This window comes from Suillus clintonianus, assembly GCF_016758775.1.
Source record: "Suillus clintonianus strain FC179 chromosome Unknown DEU56scaffold_7, whole genome shotgun sequence".
NCBI lineage: Eukaryota > Fungi > Basidiomycota > Agaricomycetes > Boletales > Suillaceae > Suillus > Suillus clintonianus.
Window position 1 is genome coordinate 27,798 of NW_024539231.1, and position 26,608 is coordinate 54,405.

At 48.3% G+C, this 26,608-nt stretch overlaps 7 protein-coding genes across 7 annotated transcripts; 3 read left to right on the top strand and 4 right to left on the bottom strand.

Annotated features, from left to right (window-relative positions):
- Positions 1-2,019: 2,019 nt before the first annotated feature.
- Positions 2,020-2,749, top strand: DEU56DRAFT_849582 (uncharacterized protein; the record flags this gene model as incomplete). The annotated part of the gene is made up of 2 exons (XM_041355167.1): positions 2,020-2,338; positions 2,390-2,749. Coding segments are annotated over exons 1-2 (492 nt in total), but the record flags the coding sequence as incomplete, so codon positions are not given.
- Positions 2,750-5,254: 2,505 nt separating this feature from the next.
- DEU56DRAFT_727492 (uncharacterized protein) lies at positions 5,255-6,418 on the bottom strand (the record flags this gene model as incomplete). The annotated part of the gene is made up of 4 exons (XM_041347987.1): positions 5,255-5,606; positions 5,659-5,824; positions 5,879-6,040; positions 6,097-6,418. The coding sequence occupies 4 exons, from the start codon at positions 6,416-6,418 to the stop codon at positions 5,255-5,257; spliced, it is 1,002 nt and encodes a 333-aa protein (XP_041213333.1).
- Positions 6,419-8,001: 1,583 nt separating this feature from the next.
- DEU56DRAFT_720131 (uncharacterized protein) lies at positions 8,002-8,400 on the top strand (the record flags this gene model as incomplete). The annotated part of the gene is made up of 1 exon (XM_041347674.1): positions 8,002-8,400. A coding segment is annotated over one exon (399 nt), but the record flags the coding sequence as incomplete, so codon positions are not given.
- Positions 8,401-8,454: 54 nt separating this feature from the next.
- DEU56DRAFT_692444 (uncharacterized protein) lies at positions 8,455-8,682 on the top strand (the record flags this gene model as incomplete). Its single annotated transcript, XM_041347160.1, has 1 exon — positions 8,455-8,682. A coding segment is annotated over one exon (228 nt), but the record flags the coding sequence as incomplete, so codon positions are not given.
- A 547-nt stretch (positions 8,683-9,229) lies between these two features.
- On the bottom strand, positions 9,230-10,730 carry DEU56DRAFT_752017 (uncharacterized protein; the record flags this gene model as incomplete). The annotated part of the gene is made up of 5 exons (XM_041349599.1): positions 9,230-9,709; positions 9,763-9,948; positions 10,010-10,117; positions 10,143-10,438; positions 10,493-10,730. 5 exons carry the CDS (start codon positions 10,728-10,730, stop codon positions 9,230-9,232), a joined length of 1,308 nt encoding a protein of 435 aa, XP_041213336.1.
- A 1,499-nt stretch (positions 10,731-12,229) lies between these two features.
- Positions 12,230-14,844, bottom strand: DEU56DRAFT_727249 (P-loop containing nucleoside triphosphate hydrolase protein; the record flags this gene model as incomplete). The annotated part of the gene is made up of 3 exons (XM_041347971.1): positions 12,230-12,943; positions 14,003-14,461; positions 14,524-14,844. 3 exons carry the CDS (start codon positions 14,842-14,844, stop codon positions 12,230-12,232), a joined length of 1,494 nt encoding a protein of 497 aa, XP_041213337.1.
- Positions 14,845-24,919: 10,075 nt separating this feature from the next.
- DEU56DRAFT_907878 (uncharacterized protein) lies at positions 24,920-26,553 on the bottom strand (the record flags this gene model as incomplete). Its single annotated transcript, XM_041356939.1, has 8 exons — positions 24,920-25,041; positions 25,128-25,254; positions 25,322-25,498; positions 25,553-25,691; positions 25,740-25,930; positions 25,978-26,090; positions 26,140-26,273; positions 26,333-26,553. 8 exons carry the CDS (start codon positions 26,551-26,553, stop codon positions 24,920-24,922), a joined length of 1,224 nt encoding a protein of 407 aa, XP_041213338.1.
- Between the last annotated feature and the right edge of the window lie 55 nt (positions 26,554-26,608).

Consider the following 26,608-nt stretch of genomic DNA (forward strand, 5'->3'; position numbering starts at 1 on the left):
TCGACAGGGGCAACATCGCGGTTCGAACATTGTTCCGTCGTGGGTTTTTAGTTCTAGACCCATGGAAGCTTGTATGGAAGATGACGGCAAGGAACGACTATCTTATGTATTCCATAGGTCTGTCCATATCTCCGCCCAGGTCAGTATTACATGTGGATTCAAGTTGAAGTTCCGAGCACTATAGACGGTACAAGAACTACTCCTTTTTTATCAAACGAAATTGGATGGCAAATACACTATGCACACGCGACCTTGCGCGTGGGACTCCGCGTGTATATGCATGTATATGCGTGTGCTAGAGTCACAATGCGAACACCCGGCCTCGGTATCAGCTGCAGCCCCGGCGAGGTACCCGTTGAAGATGGGATTCGGTATTTGGCCTTCCAAGTCGCATTTTGTAATCCCCGTGCGCGTCTCGGTGTCGCTGAGACGCGGGTCGAATCATCATTCGGTGATGGAAGACCTTACTGCACGCCTACGCTACTTAACTTGATTGTACTCAGATCTGAAGTAAGGAGCGGTGGGGAATCAGGTCAGTGACCTGAATATCAATGTCGAAAAAATCGAAGAGCCATTATAATCCCCGGGCCGCCGGATGACAAGTCTGGTTAGAATCTAGCGCCTTCAAGGTTCAAAGGCCTTGCAAGGCCTCGCGGCACGTCTCAATAATGCCTGTTAAAAGATCGTCGTGCCTCATTTTAGCAATTCAAGCTTACTCATCTGCTGACTCGCTTACATAGTGAACTTCTTTCCGACATGTCCGAGTCACCTTCAGGGGGGAGAGTCGGGACTCACGAGTTCTCTTATCAGTGACATGAATTATTAGGTCAATAACGAATATGCTATCGGCATATGATATGCCCCGAAGCCAAGTGGGTTGCGACGCAAGGAGACCAATAGAGGTTTTCAAGGGAAATTTTCCCTGATGGATCTAAATATTTCCTCAAGTTAGACCAATTGACAACCGAGGCTCTCTGAACAATAGGCAACGAGGGCTCAGAACAGCATGGGCTTGAAGGTTGAAGGGTGAACGTCCTGGGTGGGGTCTGCAAGATCGGGAAAGCTGACCAAAAGACGAGAGCATGCACTGACTGAGAACACCAAGAAACCGGAATTCTCGAAAGTCCGCCAGGTCCGCCTGTCCGTCCGCCTGTCCGCCAGGGGGGTCCGTCCGTCCGTCCGTCCAGCTGAGTTCGCAATTTGACACAACACAACCAAATAACACGATTAGATACTGAGATAAGGGTAGACGCTGCCTTCTTACTCCAACCACCATCATCCTCACCAGCGAGGTGCCCGCCGGCCTTTCCGCCCCACTCTTCATCAACATTATTACCTGGTCTTCACGACCCACAACAGTATGTTTGCCTGTATAGTTTTCCAAGTATGTCATTTGTCTTTTCATCTTCGATGCACGCCCAGTAACCTATACAGATTTTTGTCGTAACTAATCATTACCCACCCCCGGTCCACCATGTCTTTCTAGTCATGTCAACTTCAAGTGACTCGGGTGATGGTCCTCTGCCGGATTGGGTGGTAGTATGTGATACATGTGGTGACGAGCTCAAGTGGTTTATATGTCGTAGCTATGAAAATGGAAACCAAGGACGGTGGATGGTCAAGGCAAGTTTATTTCTTTCACCCTCGGTGTTCTGTTCCCTAACCGATCATCATCCAGTGTACAAAACCTGATGGTGGCAAGAACACGCGCAGCAAAACCATGAAGCGCTGCCAGTTTTTCCGCTTTGCTTACCGTCGAAAGGGCAGCCCATCATCATCTCCCAAAGCCACAGATTCTCGGCGTCGCAAATCGCCGCCTCGAAAATTGAGGCCCAAAGTGAAGTGCTTCGTCATTGGCTGCAATTCCCACAGAGTCAATGCGGCTTGCTCGCGGCGTGTTTGCCGCAAGCACTGTCGTGCCTTAGGTGGCTGTCAAGGGGTCGCAGATCACATTGATATGCATGGCCCATCAACAGAAAACCTCGTGTTGGATGACGAACCACACAACGACGAACTGCTCGACCTACACGATCTTGCGCCTGCACCCCCACCATCAGCTCCCGCCGCAACCTCTGCTGACAAGGGCAAGGGCCGTGCGGTGTCTGAAGATGACGAGATTGATCAACTGATATCTTCAGATCCTCCTCCTGTCCAGGACGCCGGCACATCTGGATCGCGTACCCTCAAACCACGATTTGCACGACAGATGCCACCCCAGTTCACTCAACAAATCGCCCGTGAGCAGTCGCTAGAGGAGGAAGACCGCCGTCGTGACGCTGCGCGGATAGAGAGTGCACGACGTGCGAAGTATAGTGTCACCGTTTACGGCTTCTTAGAGGTATGTTTTCTTTATATCATTATCTTATTTTTCTCACCAAGATCATTGTAGGATGGTTCCCCTGCCACATGCTTTGTTTTTCAAGGCGGCTTCCATTTCCCGCATTTCTACTGCTCGTACGAGGTCCTTGCAGAACTCGGGCTGCCCGCTGTCCATCACAGTGAAGTAGATGAGCTCGCCGTGAGGCCATCTTTACTCCAGCTCCTCAACACATCAACACGCCGTTGGCAGGGCATCCGCCAGGACCATATGGTTGTTGTACGTGAGGGTGACGTGTTGTTCTTGAAGCATGCCCACGTCACAGACTGCCATGAGCTAGACGAGCTCCTTCTGACTTTGTCGCCACGCGATGCGAGTAGTACTCAGCCGAACATGCGCACTCACCTTGCCGCTGACCGTGCGCATGTTCGTGCTGCCAACCGAGAGAGCCAACAACCAGCTGGACTCGAACCATCCCCTCCAACTCTCCCTTCCTGGTTGCAGCTTCCACCACATCGTACCTCACTAGTTCCGTCATCAAGTGAACTTGAGGTCGATCAAATGCTCTATGGTACTAACTCACCCTCACCCATCCGGAGGCCACGCACTGGCGGCATCCACAGCCGTCAACATAGCGCCAGCACTGATGCCCTTGATGAAGAACCTGCAAGCGACCAACCTGTCATCATCACGACTCACCGCAAGCGTCCAGCTCATCGACGTTCATCCACACCTCTGATCTCACCGTCACCTCCACGGAAACGTATCCAGCACATCTTCTCTTCTCCGACGGTTGTACCAGGCTCTTCCCCACTGCGACCTTCTCCCCTACAGCAACCTTTCGAACATTCTCCAGCTCCGTTGACCTTTCGTCAACGCTTGCGTGCAGGCACACACTCACCTACATCCTCTCCAGAACTCCCACCTCGACGCCAGCACCAAATTCAACATGCGGGACCCTCACGCCAGCGCCAAGTCTCTGAGTCACTCGGAGACACTCCTGTACTACGTCGTCATCGTCGTCATCGCCAACGCACACGCCAAGTCTCTGTCGAGTCGCTTTCATGGGAGGAGCACGGTGACACACCTTCAGATGCTATCAATGTTGATGAGATCAAGGCTTGGCCCACTGATTTCTCCGTTGTTGAAGTTGTCGAAGGGTTTGGGGTCTGTGAACTTGCCAAACGGTCAAAGAAATCCACGGTCAAAGTCGCGTTCGAAGCGCATTTCCACATACCCTTCAAGAAATCCACCTTCCACGACAACCGTGCAAGGTGGTTCCGTGCACCTCAGACACTTCGTGACAAATACACGCGGAGTGGTGCAAAGCCTGCGCTATGGCCTGTATTCTTGGCTAAGTATCGCGCATGGGAGCTTAGTACAGTCTAGACGCCAGTATCTTCATTGATTCGTTTTGTATCATACCAGTTATTGATTTGTAACGAGCCTTTATGCCTAATATGATACACCATTGGAGTTGAACGTTGATCTCCCACAAAGCTACTCAGCGAGCCAAGTACTTAGGGCCATCACCTCCGCGACAACTTCCTCAAGCAATACTCCGACCTCCGCAATTCTTCTACCAATACGGAGGACCAGGACCTCACTTCCCCTTACATGTCTGCGTCTCGCAGGGCAACGCAAGCTTCGCACACTGGTTTGGAGATTCTGCGAGACAACTTACGTGTCATAGAGGCCCAGAGGCCCATGTCCAAAGGGCATATAAGGACTGGCAACTCGCTGTTGCTCTCCAGAAGAACGTCCCAAAAGTGAGGCGCGAGTTCAAGGTGCTGTACTTTTCGCGCATAGATTTTCAGACGTTATGTGTATCCCTAACAATATCCTGCGAGCCATTCCATTTCACAGGCGCAGGATGACGCAGACGCCAGTGATTGAATTAAATCACTCTGTCCTTACAATATGTAGATGTTCTGATGATTCAATGGACTCCCACTGCGACGGCCTCCGGTGCTCCCTCTTCAACTTCTCTAATGTAAGGCGGTTCCTGCACAGGATGACCTCATCTAAGTAGAAGTCAAACTTAACGGGCTTCATCCCTCGAGTGATTGAGTTGAACTTCCCAAACCATGAGTTTGTCTGCTCACACACGGACGAGTTGAAGTACCACTTCCCATCACTATCAACCGTAAGCTCCGGGAAGGCCATGGGGTTGCAATTTTCTTGACAAAAGAGGTCATTCTCGGAGTGCTTGCAATTGAAATGAAAGACGTCGACGGATAGGCCAATGTCGTTGAAGAATGGGTCATCTTTTACGTGCTGAGCGAGATGGCAGTTGTTATCATAAAAAATATGCGATGGTCTTGTCAGTGGATCTGGAAAGGCTTCTTTGATGAACGCCTACACACAGTTCGATTAGCTGCAGTGCGACGACGTAGAAGAGAACATACCGCAACACTGCCGACACCTTCAGCACGGTAAAATGTTCGTCGGTCATGTATAATTCCGCACGGAGCAACAATCAACACCTCGCAGTGTGTGCGGTTGCGTCCAAACTGCGCTCGAAGTTTCTTTTTCTTCTTCGGATCCACCTCAAATTCTTGCAGGCCTTCGTCTGACATATCGCCGTCAGGTACGGCGCTCTTAGGAATCACACGAGCGGGATTATCCACGATGGCACGAGACCGCTCAAGTCGTTCGCGAAGCTGGAAATGTGATTGACCACGCAAGGCATGCAGCGCCTCAACAGCCTTGTGGTCTGGGTCTTGACATGTCTTGCTGCCTGGGGTAATACTGTTGGTGCAGCTGATGATTGCGCACTGGTTCCCATGCTCGGCCATATGCAAATGACAAAAGCGGTCATTTACTGACCGCAGAGACTCAAAGCAGTAAGGAACCGAGCAGCATGGTCTGCTGACTGTGACCCCATCAACAACAACAACGCGAACAAACTGTGCAGCTGTAGAGACAAAAAATACGTCAATGAGATTGTCGACAGTGTAATTTATTGACGGATAGACCTGCATCAGTAGAAGCCTCATATACACGGCAACACTTTGTGCATTTGTGACGGCGAGCATCAGGCTGCCCGAAGGAACGCATACGCTGGTTGCGATGTGCCATGGCATCATTGAACCGCTCTGATTGAGTCCCGGTCTGTTTGACGATGAGGGAGCGCTTGCGATGACGGCAGTCCTCGAGAAGAGAGATAATTATGAAGGTATCCCAAACATGGTCCAGTGTGACCTCAGGCGAAGGCCACTGAAGAGGAAACTCGTTTTGACGGCTGACAGAAGAGTTGTAGATTCGGGCACAGTTAGTTCCCGACGTGCTTGAGATATGGTCAGTTACCCGACTTAGACAGTGCGGCAATGTAAACACACCAAGCGACGTGCATCATGGTCTTCCAGAGCTGACCCACCCCAATATCAACATAGTGGTGCGTACCAACTTGAATGGCATCAGGCAGTCCTTCCGTGTAGTCGTAGTAGATACGGTCCTTATCACCGTGACTGACTTTGTAATTGTGGTGATAAGTGATTTTGCAGCCTGGCACCCATTCAACATTGACTTCGGCTACAATGAGACGGACATAACACGCACGTTCGCATCGCATTGCAACATCATATGCAGGCATCGTCCCATGTTCGAGACTCACATACACAACTCGGACTTGTTCAACCTTGTTCAAAAGCAACCCGTTTGCTCGTCGTTCACAAGTTGCTTCTGTGCACATCTTGAACGGAGGGTAGAATGTCTTGTAGGCTAGTATACAGTCCTCCGTCAGTAACGACTTGAGTCAAATTCACACCGGCACTGACTCAGGCCATGAGGATAACCGAATTGTTCGAACAGTGAGTGGGTGTTGTGGTGCAGCGTGAATCTGTCTTTCCAGATATCGTGTTTTAAGGTGGACCAGCAGATTCGCACTGAGTCTTGTGTCAGGGAGCATGCGGAGCCCAAAAACAAAGACACGCTAGGAGGCATGAAGTCCGGAGGTGTAGATACATCATATGTTGCAGGCTGGGCTAATATCATGTCTTCCTTGACAGCAGAGGCCAAGGTAACAAAGGTCAGAATAGTCTCGAGTGAGAGTCCATGAATATTTGAGAGTGCTTGGCCTAAACATACGAGCTCGACCATTGTAGCAACCAATTAATACTACGAGCCGCCGCACTACTAGTGACGAAAAAAAATACTATGTTTGGTGCTATTTGTGGTCGGCCGGAATAGGCAGACGGACCGGACAGACGGACGGACAGACGGACGGACCGGACTTTCGAGAAATCAGGTGCCCTCGAGAACACTGGCAGGACATTGTCATAGCACATCAACGTCGAGGGTGTTTCAATAGCCTCAGAAGATTCATGCTGAGGGATCCTATGGAAGGGCATCAGTAGAGGTCCCAGAGGCATGCAAGATCACTCGAGTATAGGCTTCAAAGTCCCACCGTCAGTCGCCGCATCTCTCAAAGTAAGATTCCTCACCAGATCTCTTCGGGCTCCGTACCACGCTCTAGATCCTCCTTGATAGCCTGTCAGTGCGTAAGGACTTTCCATAGGTTGAACTAGCCGTACAAGAGAAACACTCCCAAAACACTCCCGAACTCTTGAGTGTTGGATGAATAGCGTACATCAAATTTATGTAAAGGCTACTAGATGTCCACTAGAGTCCGCGCATTTTTGGGAAAACATCTATTACTCCACATCGCACAAACATAAAAAAATAATTCTTTGACAGTTCGATAGCCTGACATCGAAAGTATAACATCTGCTAGTTTTTTTTTCGAAACTCGACGTATTGAGTCCAGCGGAGAGTTACCGCGCAGAAAAGTGCATTTTCCCTAGAATTCGCGCACTTGGTCACACTATGTCACACGTCTGCCGCAATGCCTTTTCACACTCCACAGTCATTTCGGCATTGCGGAGTTTTGATTTACACAGCTCGATGTAACGCTTTGGATAGATTGTCACGTCTGAGGTATATTTCTTTTATTGCGAATGATCCTAACAAGCATGTGGCCCCGGAGAAAATTGTTTTCGTATTATCTCATTGTGTATAATCATTATGCCGCATTCCAGAATTTTATGTGATGATCTGACCTTCAGAGTGAGCTTTCTATGCACAAAAATAGTGTTTACCACCAATGAGTTGGCCATCGCACGAGATCCACTTCGATTTTCTTCAAACAAAAAACATAGCACTATGTATTATGTTGGGTAAAACCTAGATCCAACATACATAAGGATTCCGTGCAGAATTGCATGTGCTAGAGTCAATGCGCGGACTCTTGGGACACACGGACTCGTGGGACTATCTAGTAATACCCCCAATGAGACGAGCACATTGTCTATTTTCCAACCCAAGCACTCGATAGAGTGGACGCCTAGTCTCCCCTAGCCAGACCATATAGAAGGAAGACAGTCGTTCCTTCTTGATTATGGTCTGCTTTCGTTGGCGCCATCAATACCGTTGTACACTTTGGTTGCCTTATTTGGAATGAAAAATTCTTGCCGCAATGTTCGGCAACGACTATCTGAGTGGAGATTGATTATATTGCAAATTGCCTTCAGTGTGTCCCAGTTGCGTCGCATCGCGTCTCAAGATTACAGCTCTTTGCGTAAAGGATGGCAGTGGCATGAAAATTTCGTTCAATTAGGAAACATGGGACTTTGTGAAATTTTGCTCCTGTAGCCTTGTAGTACCCTTATTATCATCCTCGAAACATGGGATTTCGCAAGATCAGCCGTGACGTGAAGCTCACAGCAATTCGACTCCATGAACGGAACCTTCTGAGCCTTCCGGACATCTTAGATTCCTGCGGATTTTCCGAACGCACCTGGTTTCGGATTTTGAGGCTCTGGCGCGAAACTGGCGATGTCGTGAACCGTCAGCCTAGCGCAGTAATGCGTGGTCGTCTGTGTGCTCTCGATTGTGAAGATATTGATTGCCTGCTTCGTCTTGTAAGGCAAAATCCCGACTATTTTTTGGACGAGCTCATGCACCTCCTCGCAACAAACCAATTCATATCTGTCCATTTCACGACAATCTTCCGCGAGCTCGAACGTGCTGATGTGAGCTACAAGAAACTCAAGCGCATTGCCAAGGAACGCAACGAGACTCTGCGTGCTGCATTCATCGCCCGCATGGCTCAGTATGACCCATCAGAGTTGGGATTTATTGACGAGACGTCAAAAGATGAGCGAACACCTGGTAGATGCTACGGACGATCGAGGACGGGCACACGTGCAGAGAAAAAGCAGGTGTTTGTACGTGGACGACGGACATCCACAGAAGCTCTCCTCACACTGGATGGCATTGTTGCTGCAACTGTTGTCGAAGGCTCTATGACCCAGGAGTTGTTCCTAGAATGGCTTGAGAACATTGTCGTGAGTCTCGTCATGAATATGTATTGTTGAATCTCGATGTACTAACAAAACAAATTGTCAGCTCCCAAAGTGTTCGGCCTATCCTGGCCCCCTTAGCGTCCTCGTAATGGACAATGCAAAAATACATCACGGTGCTGATGTTCTCGAGCTTGTTGATCGTTTCGGTACGTGCATTCACTATATTTTGTGTCTGCAGGTGTACGTATCGAGTTTCTCCCACCATATTCACCCGACCTCAACCCTATCGAGGAAGCCTTCTCAAAAATCAAACACTGGCTCCGTCGTCATCAAGACTACTATCTGGCCACTACAGGTGATGGGATCATGTTTGATATGTACGAGGTTCTCGAGATTGTCACTCCGGATGATGCACATGGGTATTTTATTCATGCAGGGTACTTCTAGACAAGCGAGAGCAATAGAAAGTCCAAAAGACGAGCGAGAGCAATGAAAGGTCTAAAATTGTATAGTATACATGCAGGTCATTAGCACAATTGATTATAGAAGTCCATTTTCGAAGAAGTCCAATCCGATGCCAAGTCCTGTAAAGTTACAATTTCAAGTATCAAACACGAGGGACAGACCACCGTTCAACAGCATCACGTAGCGCAGCAATTTCACCCAATTGGAAGCCCATCTCTTTCAACTCGGAAATCGTAACGAAGCGTAAGAACCGAGCTTCCTTGTATGCATTCTCGGCGAATTTCGCATGGATATTGTTGCCTAAGTCATATTCCGTGCAGAATTCGTCAAGTGGTATACCCCTCCCTTGAGCACGAGATGGATGTAAGAGTGTAGTACAAGCAGAGTCAGACGAGTGCGACGTGGAGGATAATGCTGGTGCGACAGCGGCAGCGGGCAGCCATGGGCGAAAAATGTCGAGAACCTCATTTCCGATAGTGAAGTTGAAGACTGGTGCAGAAGGTGATGACACTTTAGTGTTTTGCGAGTCCAGTCGTCGCTGAAGTACAGGACTGATCTTTCGAACATCGAAGAGCTTATGGTGAGGTGGCTTCTCCAGTGTTGCTGTCCCGTCGTCTTTGAGCTTTATGAATCAACACTTGTTAGCAACAGGCAGCTCTTTGATAAATGACTTACCATTGCAGATGCCCAGCAATCGAACCGTTCGGCATTGAGATGCAGATGTTCGTCCGTGCTCGAATCAACATAGCAATGCGTTGATGGACATGCGGCATCTGATTTCTTGCAAATCCAATGCTCACAGATGCTCTGTATGTTCGTAATCTTGTGTTGATTTCCGGGAAGAATGGCAGCTGCTTCCTTCTAAATAGTAGAGTATATGCGTGAAAATTAGCACATAAAACACTCAGAAAATTGCCTGTACTCGTTTTTTAGCTTTCTCGTTCACAGTCGGCTCAATTGCAGCTTCGTTCTCCTTGAGTTCGTGGTTCTCCTTCTGAATAATTGTCACGTTGATGGGTTGGATCATTGCCTTTCAGATTTGCTGCTCGTTTCACCAAAACATCGAAATCTTTCTCGTCGAGGAGGGATAAGCCAGGTTTGGGAAGGACACGCGGAATGAACCAGGAGACCTCGTAATCCTCGTAGCGGAGCAGTCCAGGGTTGAGTGCATCTGAGATTTTGACGAGAACTTGAGCTTTCATGGTGTCCCAAGGCTCGTCAAGATTGAGTGCGAAGGTTTGATTCCTCGAGGTACGTTTGCTCGCAGGTTTCTTCATCTCAGCTGCAGAGGTGATGCTCGTGATAAAGGTGACCTCTTTTACACCTGCCGGAGGGTCAGGGTCAGACGGTGCTGTAAAAATAAGTAATCAAGCCACAGTTTCATGTAGTAGGGATCATTAGTCACATAGTTTAGTTCCGCGCTTTCGCTTTTTGGACGTGGTCGGAGGTGGTGTAAGGATCTTCGTAGGCTGGGACTGCTCAGGCTCGTTATCTTCGTCGTCATTATCTGAGTCAGGTTCTTCTTCCTCCGAAAGTTCTTCGATTCGAGTATCGTGCTCATCGGAGCTATTGGAATCAAGGTCACTGTCATGCTCTAGCAGGCTCTTGTGTTTTTTAGAGGCAGGAATAGTTATAAACAGCATAGTGATAACGAATTACAGGGAATGTGAGTGTACGATGAGCAAAATTCTACTAAGTCCCACATTTCCTAATTGAACGAAAATTCACGCCACTGCCATCCTTTATGCAAAGCGCTGTAATACTAATTATCGTTGAATCTGCAACAAGGTCTGTTTTATCATGGCCGGCTGTACCACTCCACTTAAGAATAGTGCTCACATCAACCAAGAGTCTAGTTCACTTCAATTTCTAATACCCTCTACACCTGAATCATACCCCAGGTCTGCACCAGCCAATTCCTACCACTTCCCTTCCCCTTCACGTGTTGCCGCACCACAGACACCCACCCCTCTCAAAAGATCTTTTCCATCAGACGAAAATTCCATTCCTCAATTCGTTCTCCACTCATCGAGTGCAAAGAAAGCACGGACAGATGCAACCACTGGCAATGTCCCCGAAACCAATGGCAGCAAGCTCGCCTATACTCCATCAGGAAAACAACCGGTCACTTTTCTCACTTTATTAATCACTTAATTACATGAAAAGGACAACTAAGTCATTTGAGTGAAAAAGTGTGAGCCACTTAATTAAGCCCACTCCATTTCTGAATTTTCGCTTTTTTCACACTTATTTCACTTAAAAAAGCAGAAAAAGCAGCACAAGCATGTCATTGAAAAGGGCCCCGGCATACAAGAAAGTAAAATAAGCATAAATTAAGGAGACTCCTGGAAATAAAAAGTCAGGGGCTAGCCAAACATACTAGGGGGGAAGGGGTGGGTATGTGGGCAGAAAACAGTGGGGCGGATGATGATGATGGAAATCTACTGTACTAGGGTAGCAGCGATGGTATAGTAACGACTCGTATCCTGCAGCAGCGCTAGATGTCAGCAAGATTTTGAGCAAACAGGATGGAGTTTGTTACCTTGGAGTTCTCGAGGGAGGTGTCTTTGTTAGCGTCTAAGATGACGCCAGAGGTGTAGGTCATGCGTGGGCTGAGGAACCTGTGATGTGTGAGGAGGAGACAATATGGGTTGAAGGGGCGAGGAAGACGGCTCATTGGATGTATTCATTCTACAAATGAACAAAGTTAGTCCTGCACGTCACTCGCTGTAAGCATCAGAAATGCTTACCCAATGCAAAGTGTCCATGTGATGGTACATGGTTGCCGTCGGCAGCAGCACGAGCACGAGGATGAGGATCGGAGGGAGGGAGTCAATGTGGACTTGTTGGGTTGTGTCGAGGGTTGCCCCTGGGCGTGTTACGGAGGTGACTTGCACAGGACGGTGCGGTTACGCTTGCCCACCTCGAGCCAGCCCTCTTCTTGCACGTTGTTTGCTGGGGTGTTGTTGTTCTGCTGAGTTGGAGCCTGGTTGGGGTTGGTGAGTGATGAGGAGAGTGTTAGAAGCTCTTCTTCGAGCATGTCGAGGTAGAATCCTAGGAATTCTTCTGCATCTTCTTGATGCCCGCCCTGTCAATACAAGTCAATATCGAAATCGTCAGGAAAGTCCACTCATGCACAGTACTAGACAATGATACCGATAATTGAAGGAACGAAGTCACAGCCGTTATCTGGTAACACCATGTCAGCGGGTGCAACCGTCTCCTCACTCTCCTCTGGCTGACACCCACTGCAATTACAATCCTGGGCACGTGATGGCGGTGGGGGAGTAGTCAGGCACGTAGCGCAGGTGCAGGACATGTCAAATGGTGGGTTGTTGTACAGGGCATCAATCTTGTTGACCTTGCATTGTGAGAGAATGAGCCGGGCCATTGAGATCTGCATGGTCTCTTTTGTTGTTTCAGTGGTGTTGCCTTGGCTGACTATTTGTTTTGCTGTCTGAACAACATCCTTCGACACATAAACAATGCCTTGTGCATCTGCGAGGTTTCGTTTTTGATTGGCCTGCCCAAAGTTCTGAAGCAACTCGTCACTTGTAGCAGGTTGAGGGAAGACAACGACACATCCGATATTTGGAGGGTCGACTCTGTTGGTTAGGGCTGCAGTCGAAACAATGATGCGGGGGGTTGTGGATGAGTCGTCACGTAAGTCATCCAATGTTTTGTTGTTATGGTTGGTGAAGTTGGCTGAGTTGTACAGACAGATACACTCGTGCCTGCCTGGTGTCTCTGCAGCCTGTTCAAGCAGGTAGGCGTGCACATGGAATGCCATATGGACAGTAGGTACAAAGATGAGAGAGTTATTGGTGCAATCGAGGATCCACCGGAGCTCTGGAAACTGAGTTCCACTTAGTGTTTTAAAATCCAGTTGCAGGACCGCAAAAAGACCAGCAACCAGACCGGACCAGACCGGGTCCTAAGAAGGACTGGTTGCAGTCTTTTCCAGTTGCAAGATCAGTCCAGTCCAGTTGCCTGAAGTTTGCGAAAAATAAATAAACCGGTCTAAACCGGTTAAAATCGGTTTAGACCGCAACCAGTTTATATGTACATGTAGTACTCGTCAGCGCGGTTCTAACGGTGGTCCGATCATGTAAAACGGCTAAGATTTGACAAAGTTATGAGCATTACAAGAAAAAGCTGCAAATTCACGGGATGTCTTGTATCTTAGCTTTTATCTAGACCAGACCATAATCAATTGACAAGGTAAGACCAGCTATAGACTCGTCTATACTAAGGTTACAAGTAATGTTGACACACCTAAGCCTTATAGTAACAACTTTGATTTTGTGACATTTCATATACAGCAAGTCAAAATCAGTCAAAATCACCGATTGGCTCATAACTTACCCAAACCTTGAGTGTCCAACAAGATATGAGCTATAGACTTGCCTAGACTAGGACTACAATTAACATTAAGACACCTAAGCCTTACGACCACTTTTATTTTTCAAAGACAAGCCCGATAAGGATTTTTTGTCAAGCTTATATCTTGCTTATATCTTACCCTATTGACAAGATAAGACTAGCTATAGTATCGCCTTGACTAGCAGCACATATTTCATCAAGAAGCCTAAGCATGGTAATGACATTTCATATTTGACTCACATGCAGGGCGGAGTTTGGGAACCCTTTTTTATAATGCTCGTATCTTGCTCAGATCTTAACCGTTTAATACAAATAAACCACCGTTAGAATCGTGGGAAGGAGTGCTACACTCCCACAGGACTGGTCTCGGTTGCAACCAGTCTAAGACCGGTTGTAGGACTGCAAAAGACCGAAAACATCGGTCTTTACAGGTCCAGTCCAGTCTTGATGATATTGTGGGAATGAAAAGACTGGTCTGGTCCGGTTGCCTCCAAAAAAGGCAAAAAGACCGGACTGGACCGGACTTTAAAACACTAGTTCCACTGATGCCCGACTTGGCTATGCGGAAGATAATGCGTACATCACTCCTCAAATTTGACCGCCGTACGACATGGTCATGTCCCCTACGAAAGCCCAAGAATCCAAGGACCTCTGCCTCTGATTTTTTTTGCAGCGTGGCAGTTACAGCAAGCACTGGAACATGACGTCCTGCACGAGAGCACATCCAGCCTATCTTTTTGTATGATGGCCGGATAGATAAACCCCAGAGGTCAATAAGGTGAGCCTCGTCAACAACCATGACACATAAGTGTGCTGCAAATGCCTTGTTATCCACAACAGAACAGAAACCCGATGATTCGAGCTGCTCTGGAGACAGCAGAATAATCGCAGTCCCTTCACAGACCTTTTTGAATAGGCTGGAATTATCGTTGCTTGCTTTGCGCGCTGCAGCGACAGTGTCTTGGTTAATGACGGTGTTCGTGAGTTTAGACTGTTTAGCTTGGGTCATTTTTTTCCGCCTGTTGATCACATTAACATTGATTCTCGACGAACATGAATCGCTGTGCAGAAATGTACCAAGTCATATTCAAGTGCTTTTGTCGGGCATATTGCAAGCATTGCAGGATCAGGGGGAAAGTTTTTGCCAGGTGCGAGTGACGGGTTTTTGGACAGCGCTATAATGACGTGCATGAGTCGAATAAAGGCATCTGTCTTCCCGGATCCTGTAGCCATTGTGCATAGGACATCATCGCCATCCAGCATGTGTGTTATGACTTCGAGCTGGTAGTCATGAGTGTCAAATGGCATGGTCTCTTGGAGTAATTTCCGACAGAGCGCACGTCCTTCATCTGAACAGAAGACAAATGCCCCCATATTACGGTCATAGAATAGATCAAGTCTTACACTATGTTCAAATCTACAGGCTATCTGACATGTTTCGGCTGCTCGGCATGGTCGTACTGAGTTTGATTTGTTTGACATTTGCGAAGCGACAGTGTCTAAAAAAGGAAATCGAGTGTACTACGGTATCGATGGTGCCAACAGATGCAGACTAGTGGACGCCAGGGAAAGCCACAGAATGAGCACCGTGCGGAAGATGACTTTGAACTGAGAAAAAGCACGGAGTTGGTGACTAATGCCACTGATGTGGCCTTGTAATTAGTCTATACCTTGGTGCTTAAAACAACAGACTATACACTTGAAATTTGCTAACGTGGGCCAGCAAAATGCAGGAAGGAATATGAGAATTTGCTCGTTTGGTTTAGATTTGGTGCTTGGTGAGTTCTAGATTCGGTTCTCGTTGCGTTGTGAATTCGTCGTCCTCATTCTGTTGTGGAATTCAATCCTCGTTTGGTTTCGTTACACCGGCAAGCAAAAGAAAACTGACAAACCAGCACAACCGATGCAGGTGGGAGACTCGTGCACGTGTAGGAGGAATTCCTTGGACTGCGTTCTGGATGCGTTTCCGCAGAGTATGAATTTCAAGCTGTTTGAAGACGAAGAAGCCACTGGGAGTACCTCGGGCTGAATCAGCTTGTGCGAGTTGATGTCCTAAAGTGGTTCTAAAGCGTTCAAGAACAACTTACTGAGTACTTGCTGGGATACATCAGATGTTCATATTGTATCATAAGATGCTTTGCAATTTGACCGAATCATCAGGCACGAAGCTTCAAGCTTGACGGGAGTAGGTGAGACAGTATTGTGTGTATGAGGAGGTTCCAGTACTGGTGCCACACTAGTGTACGGATACTACAGAAGGCGGCGCCACTGGTAGTAGCACAGCAGTGCAAGTGTCATCTGCCAGTGGCAGTTTGGATAGGAAATATCGGACCCGCAAGTGGTACTGCAGGGACTGCACGAGCTCTTCCATTACCGCGACCTATCACTGGCTGGGGGCCGGGCTGCCAGGCAAGAGGCATTTTTCGAAAAAGCATGCTCCCGTGAACTGTAAGGGTCACCAAAATTTCCCACGCTGCGGGGTTGACTCTCTTTCATGTGACAAGTTTCCATGCATGCAAGATCAAACATCAACTACTTTCAACTTGAAGTGGCTCAAAGACGAGGGCCCAACAGTTATTAGTGGTACTCAAAATAAATTTTGAAACTCTTGAAAACTCGCTAAACTGCGTTCAACTCCCTTCAACTCCCCGCTTAAAGTTTGAAAGAACTCGTGCAAGTCCGAGAGAAATGTGCTTGGCACACGTCGGCATGTAGTCAGACTTTAAAACGACACTTGTTATTTTCAAAGCGTGCTATGTACATAGGGGAAAGTGGTAGAGTAGCGGTCAAACATACTTGTATTTCAAATGAAAGCATTAATAAAAATTGTAAAAAAAACAAGGCCCGCAGGAATGAAATCAGCTGTAGGTAGGGAGTGCGGGAGGGACCAAAATAAGCGCCGAGGGGAGGATGGGGGGACGCTGAGCAGCTGGGGGGGGGATGGAAATTGTCGGGAGGAAGATTTGCATGCCTCCGCGAAGACGCAAGATCAAGTGGAGGGTGGACTCCTTCTGGATGTTGTAGTCACTGAGAGTACGGCCATCTTCGAGCTGCTTTCCAGCGAAGGTGAGACGCTGCTGGTCAGTTGGGATGCCCTCCTTGTCCTGGATCTTCGCCTTCACATTGTTGATGGTGTCCGATGACTCCATCTCCAACGTGAGGGTGCCTCCGTGGAGACAGATAAGGAGGCGGAAGGTGGATAGGCCGTTTGCCGGTAAGGGCGAGGCACCGCTGGTCAGGTGGGATGCGTGTGGGATCCGGATTATAATAGATTTCCTATAAAATAAAAGTAAATGTTAGTTAACTACACACAAAAATGACTTACCTTGGGTGGATGGCACCCGAAAATTGGATGGTGGCCTTCTCGGCGCTGTGGATGGGCATCGAGGTTCAAGGGTGAGGTCGACAACGACAACGGCGTGCTCAGTGCAAGACGAAGCCTCGGAACTTTCCGAAATTTCAAACTCCGCTGAAAACTGCGTCACATATGCACCCAACAGATAGGAGTTTTGATCTCGCACCCACCTTAGCCCCAACCATGCCTCGTCCATCCACACGTAAAGACCTCCTCAATGCTGTTGATAAGGCTGCACTTGCACTAGCCAAATTACAGTACCAGAATGAACTCCTAGACGACTATTCCGACTCTGACTCTGATTCTGACATGGACTCGGTTGCTACTGATGATGAAGGCACCAATATGACTTACAGCTCTCCAACCCCACCATCCCTCATCTCTTCTATTTCTTCCGGTGATGAATCGGACGATGTTGCTGCCCATTACGACAGGCTTCAACACACTATCACTGCTTTTCGTGACGAGGTTGAGAGGGCACGTGTAATCCACAAGCCTGATGAGCCTCCACCACGAGCACCCCAGCTTCATATGCTGGTTCACCACGAGGAACATCGCCCTGACTTATTCCGGCAGAAACTTCGTGTTAACCCAGAAATCTTTGACGATATCCTTGATCAGATCTCCGATCACCCTATCTTCCGCAACCACTCCAATAATCCTCAGCTCCCCGTCTCCATCCAGCTCGCCATCTTTCTGAATCGTGCTGGCCACTATGGCAATGCCATCACGCTCGAGGATGTCGCTCAATGGGCAGGTGTGAGTGTCGGGTCAGTGGTCAATTGCACTAATCGTGTGATGGTTGCACTACTCGAAGAGCATGATAAGTTTATCTGCTTCCCAGAAGATAATTCTGAGGATGCTCACCTCGCTAGGAAGTGGGCTGAGCTGAAAACTTGTCCAGAGTGGAGAGGTGGCTACCTAGCCATTGATGGCTCAACTATTGAACTTTTTGCCAAACCTGGGTATTTTGGCGAGTTTTTTTTTTGACAGGAAATCCAACTATTCCCTTGGCTGTCAAGTAATGTGCTATTCTTTCTTTTCATTCACAAATAATTTAATTTAATTCTAGGCGGTCATTATGCCCCACAACCTCTTGATTGTGGATTATTCTCTTGGACATCCTGGGAGTGTCCACGACACATTCACTTTTCGATCCACTCACCTCTATGAAGAGCATGATACCCTTCTTCCTGATGGTCACTGTGTTTGGGCAGATAGTGCATATCCATTGGAGCCATGGTGTATTGCCCCTTTCAAGAAACCCCGCAATGGACGGTTGACAAAAGACCAGAAGACATTCAATTACCACCTGTCTAAGGTTTTTTTTATTCTGACAGTTTTTCAATGAATTAATTTTTTTTGGTAGATTCGTGTATGTGTTGAACACGTATTTGCTGTTTTGAAGGGGCGGTTTCAGTCTCTCCGAGAGCTCCGGTTCAACATTCAGAGTGAGAAAGACCTGCATTTTGCCGTGCAGTGGATCAAGTGTTGTATCATCCTCCACAACATGATCATTCGCTTTGAAACCCATCGCCACAAGCAGGATGGAACATATGAGAGTACTCTGAAGTGGGCTCGTGTAGAGGGTCAAGATTTCACCCCTCAAGATGTTGAGGGTCCAGAAGGAAATGATGTAGTTGGTGACAGGTCTTATGAGGGAACTCCAGGTCAGGTTGCTCGTGCGAGGCTGATGGATCAGCTCTTCAACAGTCCTCACTCAAATGCACAGCATAGGGAAGGGTGAACCATGCTCACAATTGACCAAGATGTGTACTACCAGTAGTACACTTGTACAAGTAACATGTATGTAACATATGTAAATCAATCAACTACAACACACATACAAAATCACAACAGGATGGCAACAGAAATAGCAACAACAGCAATGAGATGATGATGATGAAACAACGATGACGAGATGATGAGACAACAATGAGACAACGACAACAAAGAGACAATGATGACGATGAGATGGCGACGGTGACGAGATGATGACGGCGATGAGATGATGACGGCGACGAGATGATGATGGCGACGAGATGACGGCGATGAGATGATGACGAGACTCAGGAACCACTGCTACCACCCTGTTTTAGTTGGTGATACTGAATGCGCAAACTGTCATATCCCATACATGAGGCTTCTCATCCGGTCCGGTCCACCCAATTTCTCGGGTCCGTTCTAGAATTCGTTCCGAGGACTGCGCTTCGGCCGGACGTCCGTCGGATACCTTATAGTATATAAATCCCTTGTAACCCGTAGTATATCCTTAGTTTGAATATCATCTTAGACTCAGTTCATTCCTCGTTTCCCTCGGCTCTTGGGATTGTCATCCTAGTCCGACCCTCCGAGCCTCGGGATTATATCCCTAAGGCTAAATCCCTCCGCTTCTACCTTCGGGTAGCCCGTACCCTGTTAGTTTCTACCCAGACGAAGTCTCGGGTAGTCTCCCCTATTTCGTCCGGCCCATCCATATACCTCGGCCGACGATATCTACCCCCTGTAAATTAGGGGCACGTACTCGGGTAAAGAGCGCAGTGCACGAGCTGAAGCTAAGCCCCTCCGGTCCGACCCGTTGAACATGGTCTTAACACAAACGCAAATTCTCTGCCTCCTTGTCGAGAACCGTGGAATGTGCCTGGTGCACTTGAATGTCGACTTCTCGAAGGCGAATTTCGGCATCTCTATTCTCCTGCTCCCGCTGATGTTGGACAATGGCTTGAGATGCCTCATGTTCGCGAGCGTCACGAAGCCAGGTGTACTTCCTCATGTCGCGGTGATTTTCGCTCTTTGCCTCGAGTTTCGCCATGAACCGCCGGTCTTTGGAGTCGCGGAGGGACATAACATCAGACTGGATGTTCCCAATTTCATCGGTCAAGGTGTCCACCTGATCCTGCATGCCGCTCGACTTGGCTTTCTTCTTCTTCGCGCCACCATTTGGTTGGGCCGACAATGATGTCTGTGGGGTCGGAGATGATTGGAAGTCGGATGATGTCGTGTTGTGGGTTGTGGATGAGGGGGTTGAGATACTGCGCGACATCGACGAAGCTTTGCAGTGCCCCCTGTGACTGGAAGGCCGCTGCGCGCCGAACGCCGAACGACTGTCGTAGAAAGAGGCAGGGGACTTCTCTGGCATTGAGAAAGGGTGAGGGGGTTCAGGAGGGGGTGAGGGCGAGGGCGACACTATGTTGCGTCGTTTCTTCCCCGCAACTTTCGGCGGGCTATTGAGGAGCATGTCGTCATCATCCTGCTGGTGGTCCTGCGCTTGGGGGGCAGAAAATGCACCGGCGGAATAGTCGTCGTCAGGTATTATATCGTCGTCAACGTTAGGGAGGCCATGAAGGTGGACCTGGGGGGGAGCGGGGGTAAAACCAGGGGGGGGAGTGGGGGGGAAAACCAGGGGGGGCACCGGAGGCAATCCAGGGGGGAGAGAGGGGGGAAATCCAGGGGGGGGGAGCAGGGGGAAGACCAGGTTGGCCGTTATGAAAAACGGGGGCAAGAGACGGAGCGGGTTGGAGTAGACATGGGTCGATGGGAGGATCATTACGAGGGGGGGGCTGAGGAGCAGGTTGAAGTAGACGTGGGTCGATGGGAGGATCGTTACGAGGGGGGGGGTGTCATATACCGTACACTGAGCCCCTGAATCATATCCCATCTCTCCCAACAAACAATGTCCGGACCTCCGAAATGTAGCCAAGCTATGCCTTAACCCTATCCCTACCCCTCGGCAGGATAACTCCGCATCCCAGTCTCCACCAGACATACCCCTCAGCAGGATCTGCCCTGTTTCCCATATACATCGGATGTCCTATACGTCGGACGTCCTATTCATCGGTCCTCCTCCTGTATACCTCGGATCTCCTTTTCGTCGGACGTCCTATTTGTTGGACGTCCTATTTGTCGGATCCCACTCATGTCGTCCACTCGTCCACTCATCCGCTTGTTCACTCGTCCGCTCGTCCACCCGTCCGCTTGTTCACTCGTCCGCTCGTCCACTTGTCCACTTGTCCACTCCTCCTGTATTCGTCGGACATCCTATACGTCGGACCCGCTCGGGTCCACTTAACCCCTAAGCATCGGACCCTAAACATCAGACCTACTCAGATCCTGAGCTTTGGACCCAGGTCCACTTAACCCCTAAAAACATCGGATCCACTTCACAGTTCATCTCCGTCCCCATTTCCCATGATCCGCTTGACAGTTCATTTCCGGTCCTGCTCCTATTCTGTTACCCCATTTGTATAGTCCCCTTGTCCTAACCCCTATATGCCCGGATCTGTTTGACAGTTAATATCCGACTTCATTCTCAATCATACCTCCTATGCCCAGATCCATTTGATACTTCATCTCTGTCTCTGTTCCTGTATTATTTTCCTTGCGCCTGTCGGTTTAACCTTTCCATATGTTCCTCGCGTTGACCCGGATCTCCGCTGACTCCGTCCCCGTCGCACATGTCCATAGTATATAATACCTTGTAAACTCGTAGTAGTTTCCAGAGTTCGAATATCACCTTAGATTATCCTCATTCCTGTTTCCTCGGACCCGGATCCATTTCCATGGGCCCGGGTCCACTTCCCTGTCCAACCTCTGTGTCCTGGGATTGATTCCTCGGGCTATACTCCGCCTCTACCTTCGGGTAGTCCACCTCTGTCAGTTTCTACTCTGGACATTGTCTAGTGTAGTCCTACCTCTAGCTTCTGTCCTTTCGGACATCCTGTCCTTCTGTCCCCTCGGACTTCCTGTCTTTCTGTCCTTACACCTGTCTGTTCTGTCCCCCACGTCCGCCGGACTAAAGCCCCTATTCTCCGGGTGTACTAAGCCCCTATTGTCCGGCGGACTAATCCTCTTATGTCGGCCGGACTAACCCTCCTTATGTCGGCCGACGAACCCCCTTTATGTCGGCCGGACTAATCCTCTTATATCAGCCGGACTAACCCTATGATCGGCCGGACTAACCCTCCTTACGTCGGCCGACGAACCCTCCTTACGTCGACCGGACTAACCCCCTGAACATCGGCCTGACTCTTCCTCAAAAAGCCTACCAGACTTGTCCCCTTGAAGTCCACCGGGATTCATCATCCTCCCTCGGACTTTGTTTCTAGCCTTCGGAAATTAAGGGCACGTACTCAGGTAAGGGGCGCAGCGCACGAGCTGAAGCCAAGCCCTTTGGATCTGCCCTTTGAGCACGGTCTTAACAGGGGGCAGAGGAGCATCTTCACTAGATGAGGGAGGCTGAGGCTGAGGCTGAGTGGCACCCTCCAAACGCTTTGAGGAAGCACTAGCCCTACTATGCGGCACTTGCGTGAGTGAGAACATCTGACCAGCGTGATCGACACCTGGCCTCGATGAGTGTGTTGGGGCTGCGAACGCGGGGTTTGAGTGCCAAATTGCATCGAGGTCGGAAAACCACTTCCATTCACTGTTGATTTTGGCTAAAAGTGCAATCAGATCAGAATGAAAAATCGGGGCGAAGCACTCACCTAATAAATTTGCATACCCATCACCAGGCAGTACACCAGCGCCAGTTGAAGTAAGGCTGGTCTTGAGCTTCTTGTACCTATTTTTGAGACTGTACAAATTTTAGGAGTTTTATCAGTGTATCTAAGTGCGAATAGGAGACTACTCACCTCACGATGTGGTTGGCAACTGAGTCACAAAATTTCTTTGGATTCTGGCGGTATGCGTTGCCATATTTGAGGTGGTTGGCGAATATGAGACGGGCGAGAACACCGTAGATATCAGATTTGTCCTTCCCCGAGGGCTGGTCATCAGTTTCAGGGATCATATTTTTGCCCTCGGAGTAGAACAATATACGGCTGTCGGCGGGGTGGGAGGTGATATGATCCACCAGGATATCGGTGAGAGCATCTTCTTTGCCCCACTGAACTGTCAACCTGGGTCCAGAATCACTTGCAGGAGTGGGATGAGCTTGTGAGGTGGATGGCGGATGGTCCATCGCCCTCGCGCGTGGATGAGTGTTGGCTCTAAGTCGTGCAGACCGGCGAGCACGTTGGCGAACGACAGGCATGTTTTTCGAACTCCGATGTGCGATGCCGGCCTGACTTTCAATTGCGGCACATGCTCATGCTGTGTTTTGTTGATGTAGCCGAGCTTTAGGCGAGTTTTCAAGGAGTTTCAAGATTTATTCTGAGTACCACTAATATTGAATGCTTCATGGAAACGATTCAGATCACTGATCTACACTCAGACCCACATCATGCGAAATACTGCCAAACTCGGTTGAACTCACAGAGAAGTGTGCGGTGAAGAACTGAAGAAGAGAAGACTTTGTCATCAGTGAACAGATGAACAAAATGGAATGTCATAATTGATTATATATAGCTAACAATCACAATAATTTCCGTAAATCTGGTGGGGGGGTTTACTTTACTTTGTGAAGGTCACATGAATTTTAAAGTCAACCAGCCATGCTGTTTTACCCTCGATGCGCTGGTTTATGTGTGCACTGGTCTACGAATGGAAGATGCGACACAAGCCAATGAAGTGAAATTTAGATCATAATTATCAAGACAAAGTACCAAGGTCCCCACTCACATGGGTGTGATTCACTTGCGCAATGCTGAAAACCATAAAATCTTGTCTTGCATGACCGAGTGCAGCTTTAATATGACACTTGAAGTTTTAAATCGCCTGGCCTGTGATGTCTGATTCTCCCATTCACAGCACAGCTTGACCTTCAAAAACTGATAGTCTCAAGCGCTATATTGAATGAGATATTGCGATGCTGTCTAGGACTTTCAACTCAGTGTCAGACTCTACACACTACGGTAAAATTCTTCTACCAGCAAAGCCTCTGGGAATTAACATAATCATACTTGATTCACAAATTGCTTTTGCGGATCAAGTCCGAGCATCCTGATCAACTTTAGCAAAGACAAATAATACGTGCCACTGGCGTTCCAAATCGAACGAATTGGCGGGCACACAATGTTTCATGGCGTGAACACTGAAGAGCGGGATCACAGAGTTTCAGGCAGATCACGAAGTATGTCTTATTTTCAAATTTAGCACTCACATTGGGTTGTTGCTCAGACACGTGACATTTTGGACCAGTTACAGATGCCGATCACGAGAACAGGTAATACCAGGTCTGGAATTTTTTGCGCCGATTCCGCTATCTACTGAACTGTATTTTCACATTCCAATGTTTGCCACAGTTTCTTCATCCACCCGATGTGCCTCTCTTCTTTGTGTATGTCACCTAAACTTATTTAGTTCCAGGATGCTATTGACCTCCTCGGCTGAGGGCATTACATTTAGATGACTTTCACGGTTTGATCGCACAGGCACGCAACATATCTTTTTCAGCGCGATTTGTACTACGGTCATATAAAGTGAGAATTTCCTTGTCGCTCGGGCAATATTTTACATTGCAATAAGTCTAGTAACAGTCAGCATATTGTGACATTAGATTTCGGACTGTCGATTGACCCCCTCCAGTCTGAGACCACAAACGACCTCCTTGATGAAGATAATCGTAGTTCAAAAACTTCTGATGGTCGATCGCGAAGACATATAGTATATTTTCGTTTGCGCAGTCATCACTACGGTCGGATAGTTAGTAAATCTCCTTGTCGCTTGGGCAGCAATGTACATTATGATAAATTCCATAATAGCGGGCATGTTGAATGTTACGGGATTTTAGACTGCCAACCTGAGTCTATCCAGTCAGAGACTGCGGATGACCTCCTCGACGAAGGGCATTATAGTTAGAGACCTTTTCTTGACCGATTGTGAGGTCACATAGCATTTTCCCGTTGGCCCAGTCTTCGCTATGGTGGGATAATTGGGAAAATTCCTCGTCAGTTGGCAGCATCGCACATTACGCAAAATTCAGTAGCGATTAGCATGCGTGACAACATGAAATACAACTGACAATTGTCCCTTAGGTTCACTTGCAATTTCAAACAGCAATTCAATGGTGTAACTCGTGATATTTGCAACTATGCTTTGTAGACATGAATATAAACTATTAGATTAGTGTTGTGGAGTAGATTGTAATGAATTAATGGGCAAATGGAATAGCGGTAACAGACAAGGGACAACAGCGAGGAGGGGAAGATCAATTTATCAGTCAGAGTCAAAAACAGCATCCTCCAATCTCTTCCTCTGTTCAGCCAGCGCATTGACGGACATGTGGGACACAACCTCTGGTGTCAGGTCCTCGCTGATGATTTGTTCCAAATATTTTCCTACACAACAATGTCAGTTATCTAATCATCATCTGAAGACTGCGCTAATGTATTTACCTGTTCCACCATTCGAGAAGTTTGTCCACCTTGCAGTTTCGCGACAGGGCCAGGGAGAACTTCGAAGTAATCCACGATGTTGTTCCAAAACACTTCATAGTCGAAGTCGCCGTCCACGGTGCGCCAAGATGAGACGCTTGATAGCGCAAAACGAACCTGCAACTTAAGTGTTAGATTCTGGACATGAAGACGATAAGATTTTCTCACTTGACAGACAACATACTGCAATAGCACGAGGCGTGACTTTCTTCATGTTGATGATCGAGGCGACACATGTCTTGACCTTCGTCAGTTCAGATTTCCGGTGGGCGCGCCTGTTATTCTCAAGAATGTCAGCTCCGTCGCCGTCCCCGTCAGCTTCCCTCGCAGATGAAGGTGATGTAAAAACAGCTTTGAAAGCCTAGAATGTCATGAGTAAAAATATATACGGCTATGCTGTGACCAAACCGCTAACAAGAACTAGAAGCTTCGACTTCAAGAAACCTTCCTCGATGTCGTCACTGTTATATTGATATTTCTCATAGACGAACAACGGCCAAGAGTTTTCGGAGACAATATATTCCGATGTTCTGTCGCGAATGCCGGTCTTGACACTGGACCAGCATCAATATTTGTGATAGTCGAGAAGGGTTGGCGCTCACCTTGTTTTATCCCAGTCCCACTCAGCAGGGCAGAGTAATTTCCCGCAGATATCATTCGTGAAGCCGCGCAAATACTTGTCATTTGGCTTGATAAGAGGAGACGGACGGAACTCTTGATTAACCCAGACGGCGACAAGCTCCTTGAGGCTGGAGGTGTCATCGCCGCAAGCTGCATCCGCTCCTTTCTTGAGCTATAAGATAATTAGCATGCAGCATGTGAATGTCTTCGAAACCACACGCCTTCTTCAACATAACATTCCGAATCTTCTTGGTCAAGCTCACCGAGCTTATCATGTAACCACTGGTAGCACCCGCGACAATTCAACATAGCCACGCTGTGAGCGATTTTGCCTGCGTCATGGAATTAGAAAGATCGTATAAACAAATCCAACTGACTTACTCCGTGGTTGCTTCCACCGACGAGTGGAACTCAGTTTCTGCGATCGTTCTCTGCGATCAAGTTTTCCATGGTGTGGTAAAGAACAACTGAGTCGACGAATTGCCCTACCCTGCGCGACATAGAAGGTTGTCTTTCTGCAAAATGATAACAATTAAATATTAGTGCAAGCGTGGTGAGCAACATATCATACTACCTCTGCTTTCCTCCTCTCTCTTGCCGCATCGTCGCGAGCTCGTCTTCTAAGGCAGCAATGCGTCGTTTAGCCCGTGCTTTGGAAGAGGTGGGTATGGCTTGAGACGCCGGATCTAGGTTCGCTAAAGATTGAACTCTTGGATCATCCGCCTCATCATCAGACGACGCCCCGGACGCTGGCTCGGAAAAGCTGTTATTAGTACTAGAGGTGACGGATGTCATCCCAGGGTAGAGTGGAAGGGGTAGTAAAGGAAGGGCCTGGCGGGCGAAGGGGAGA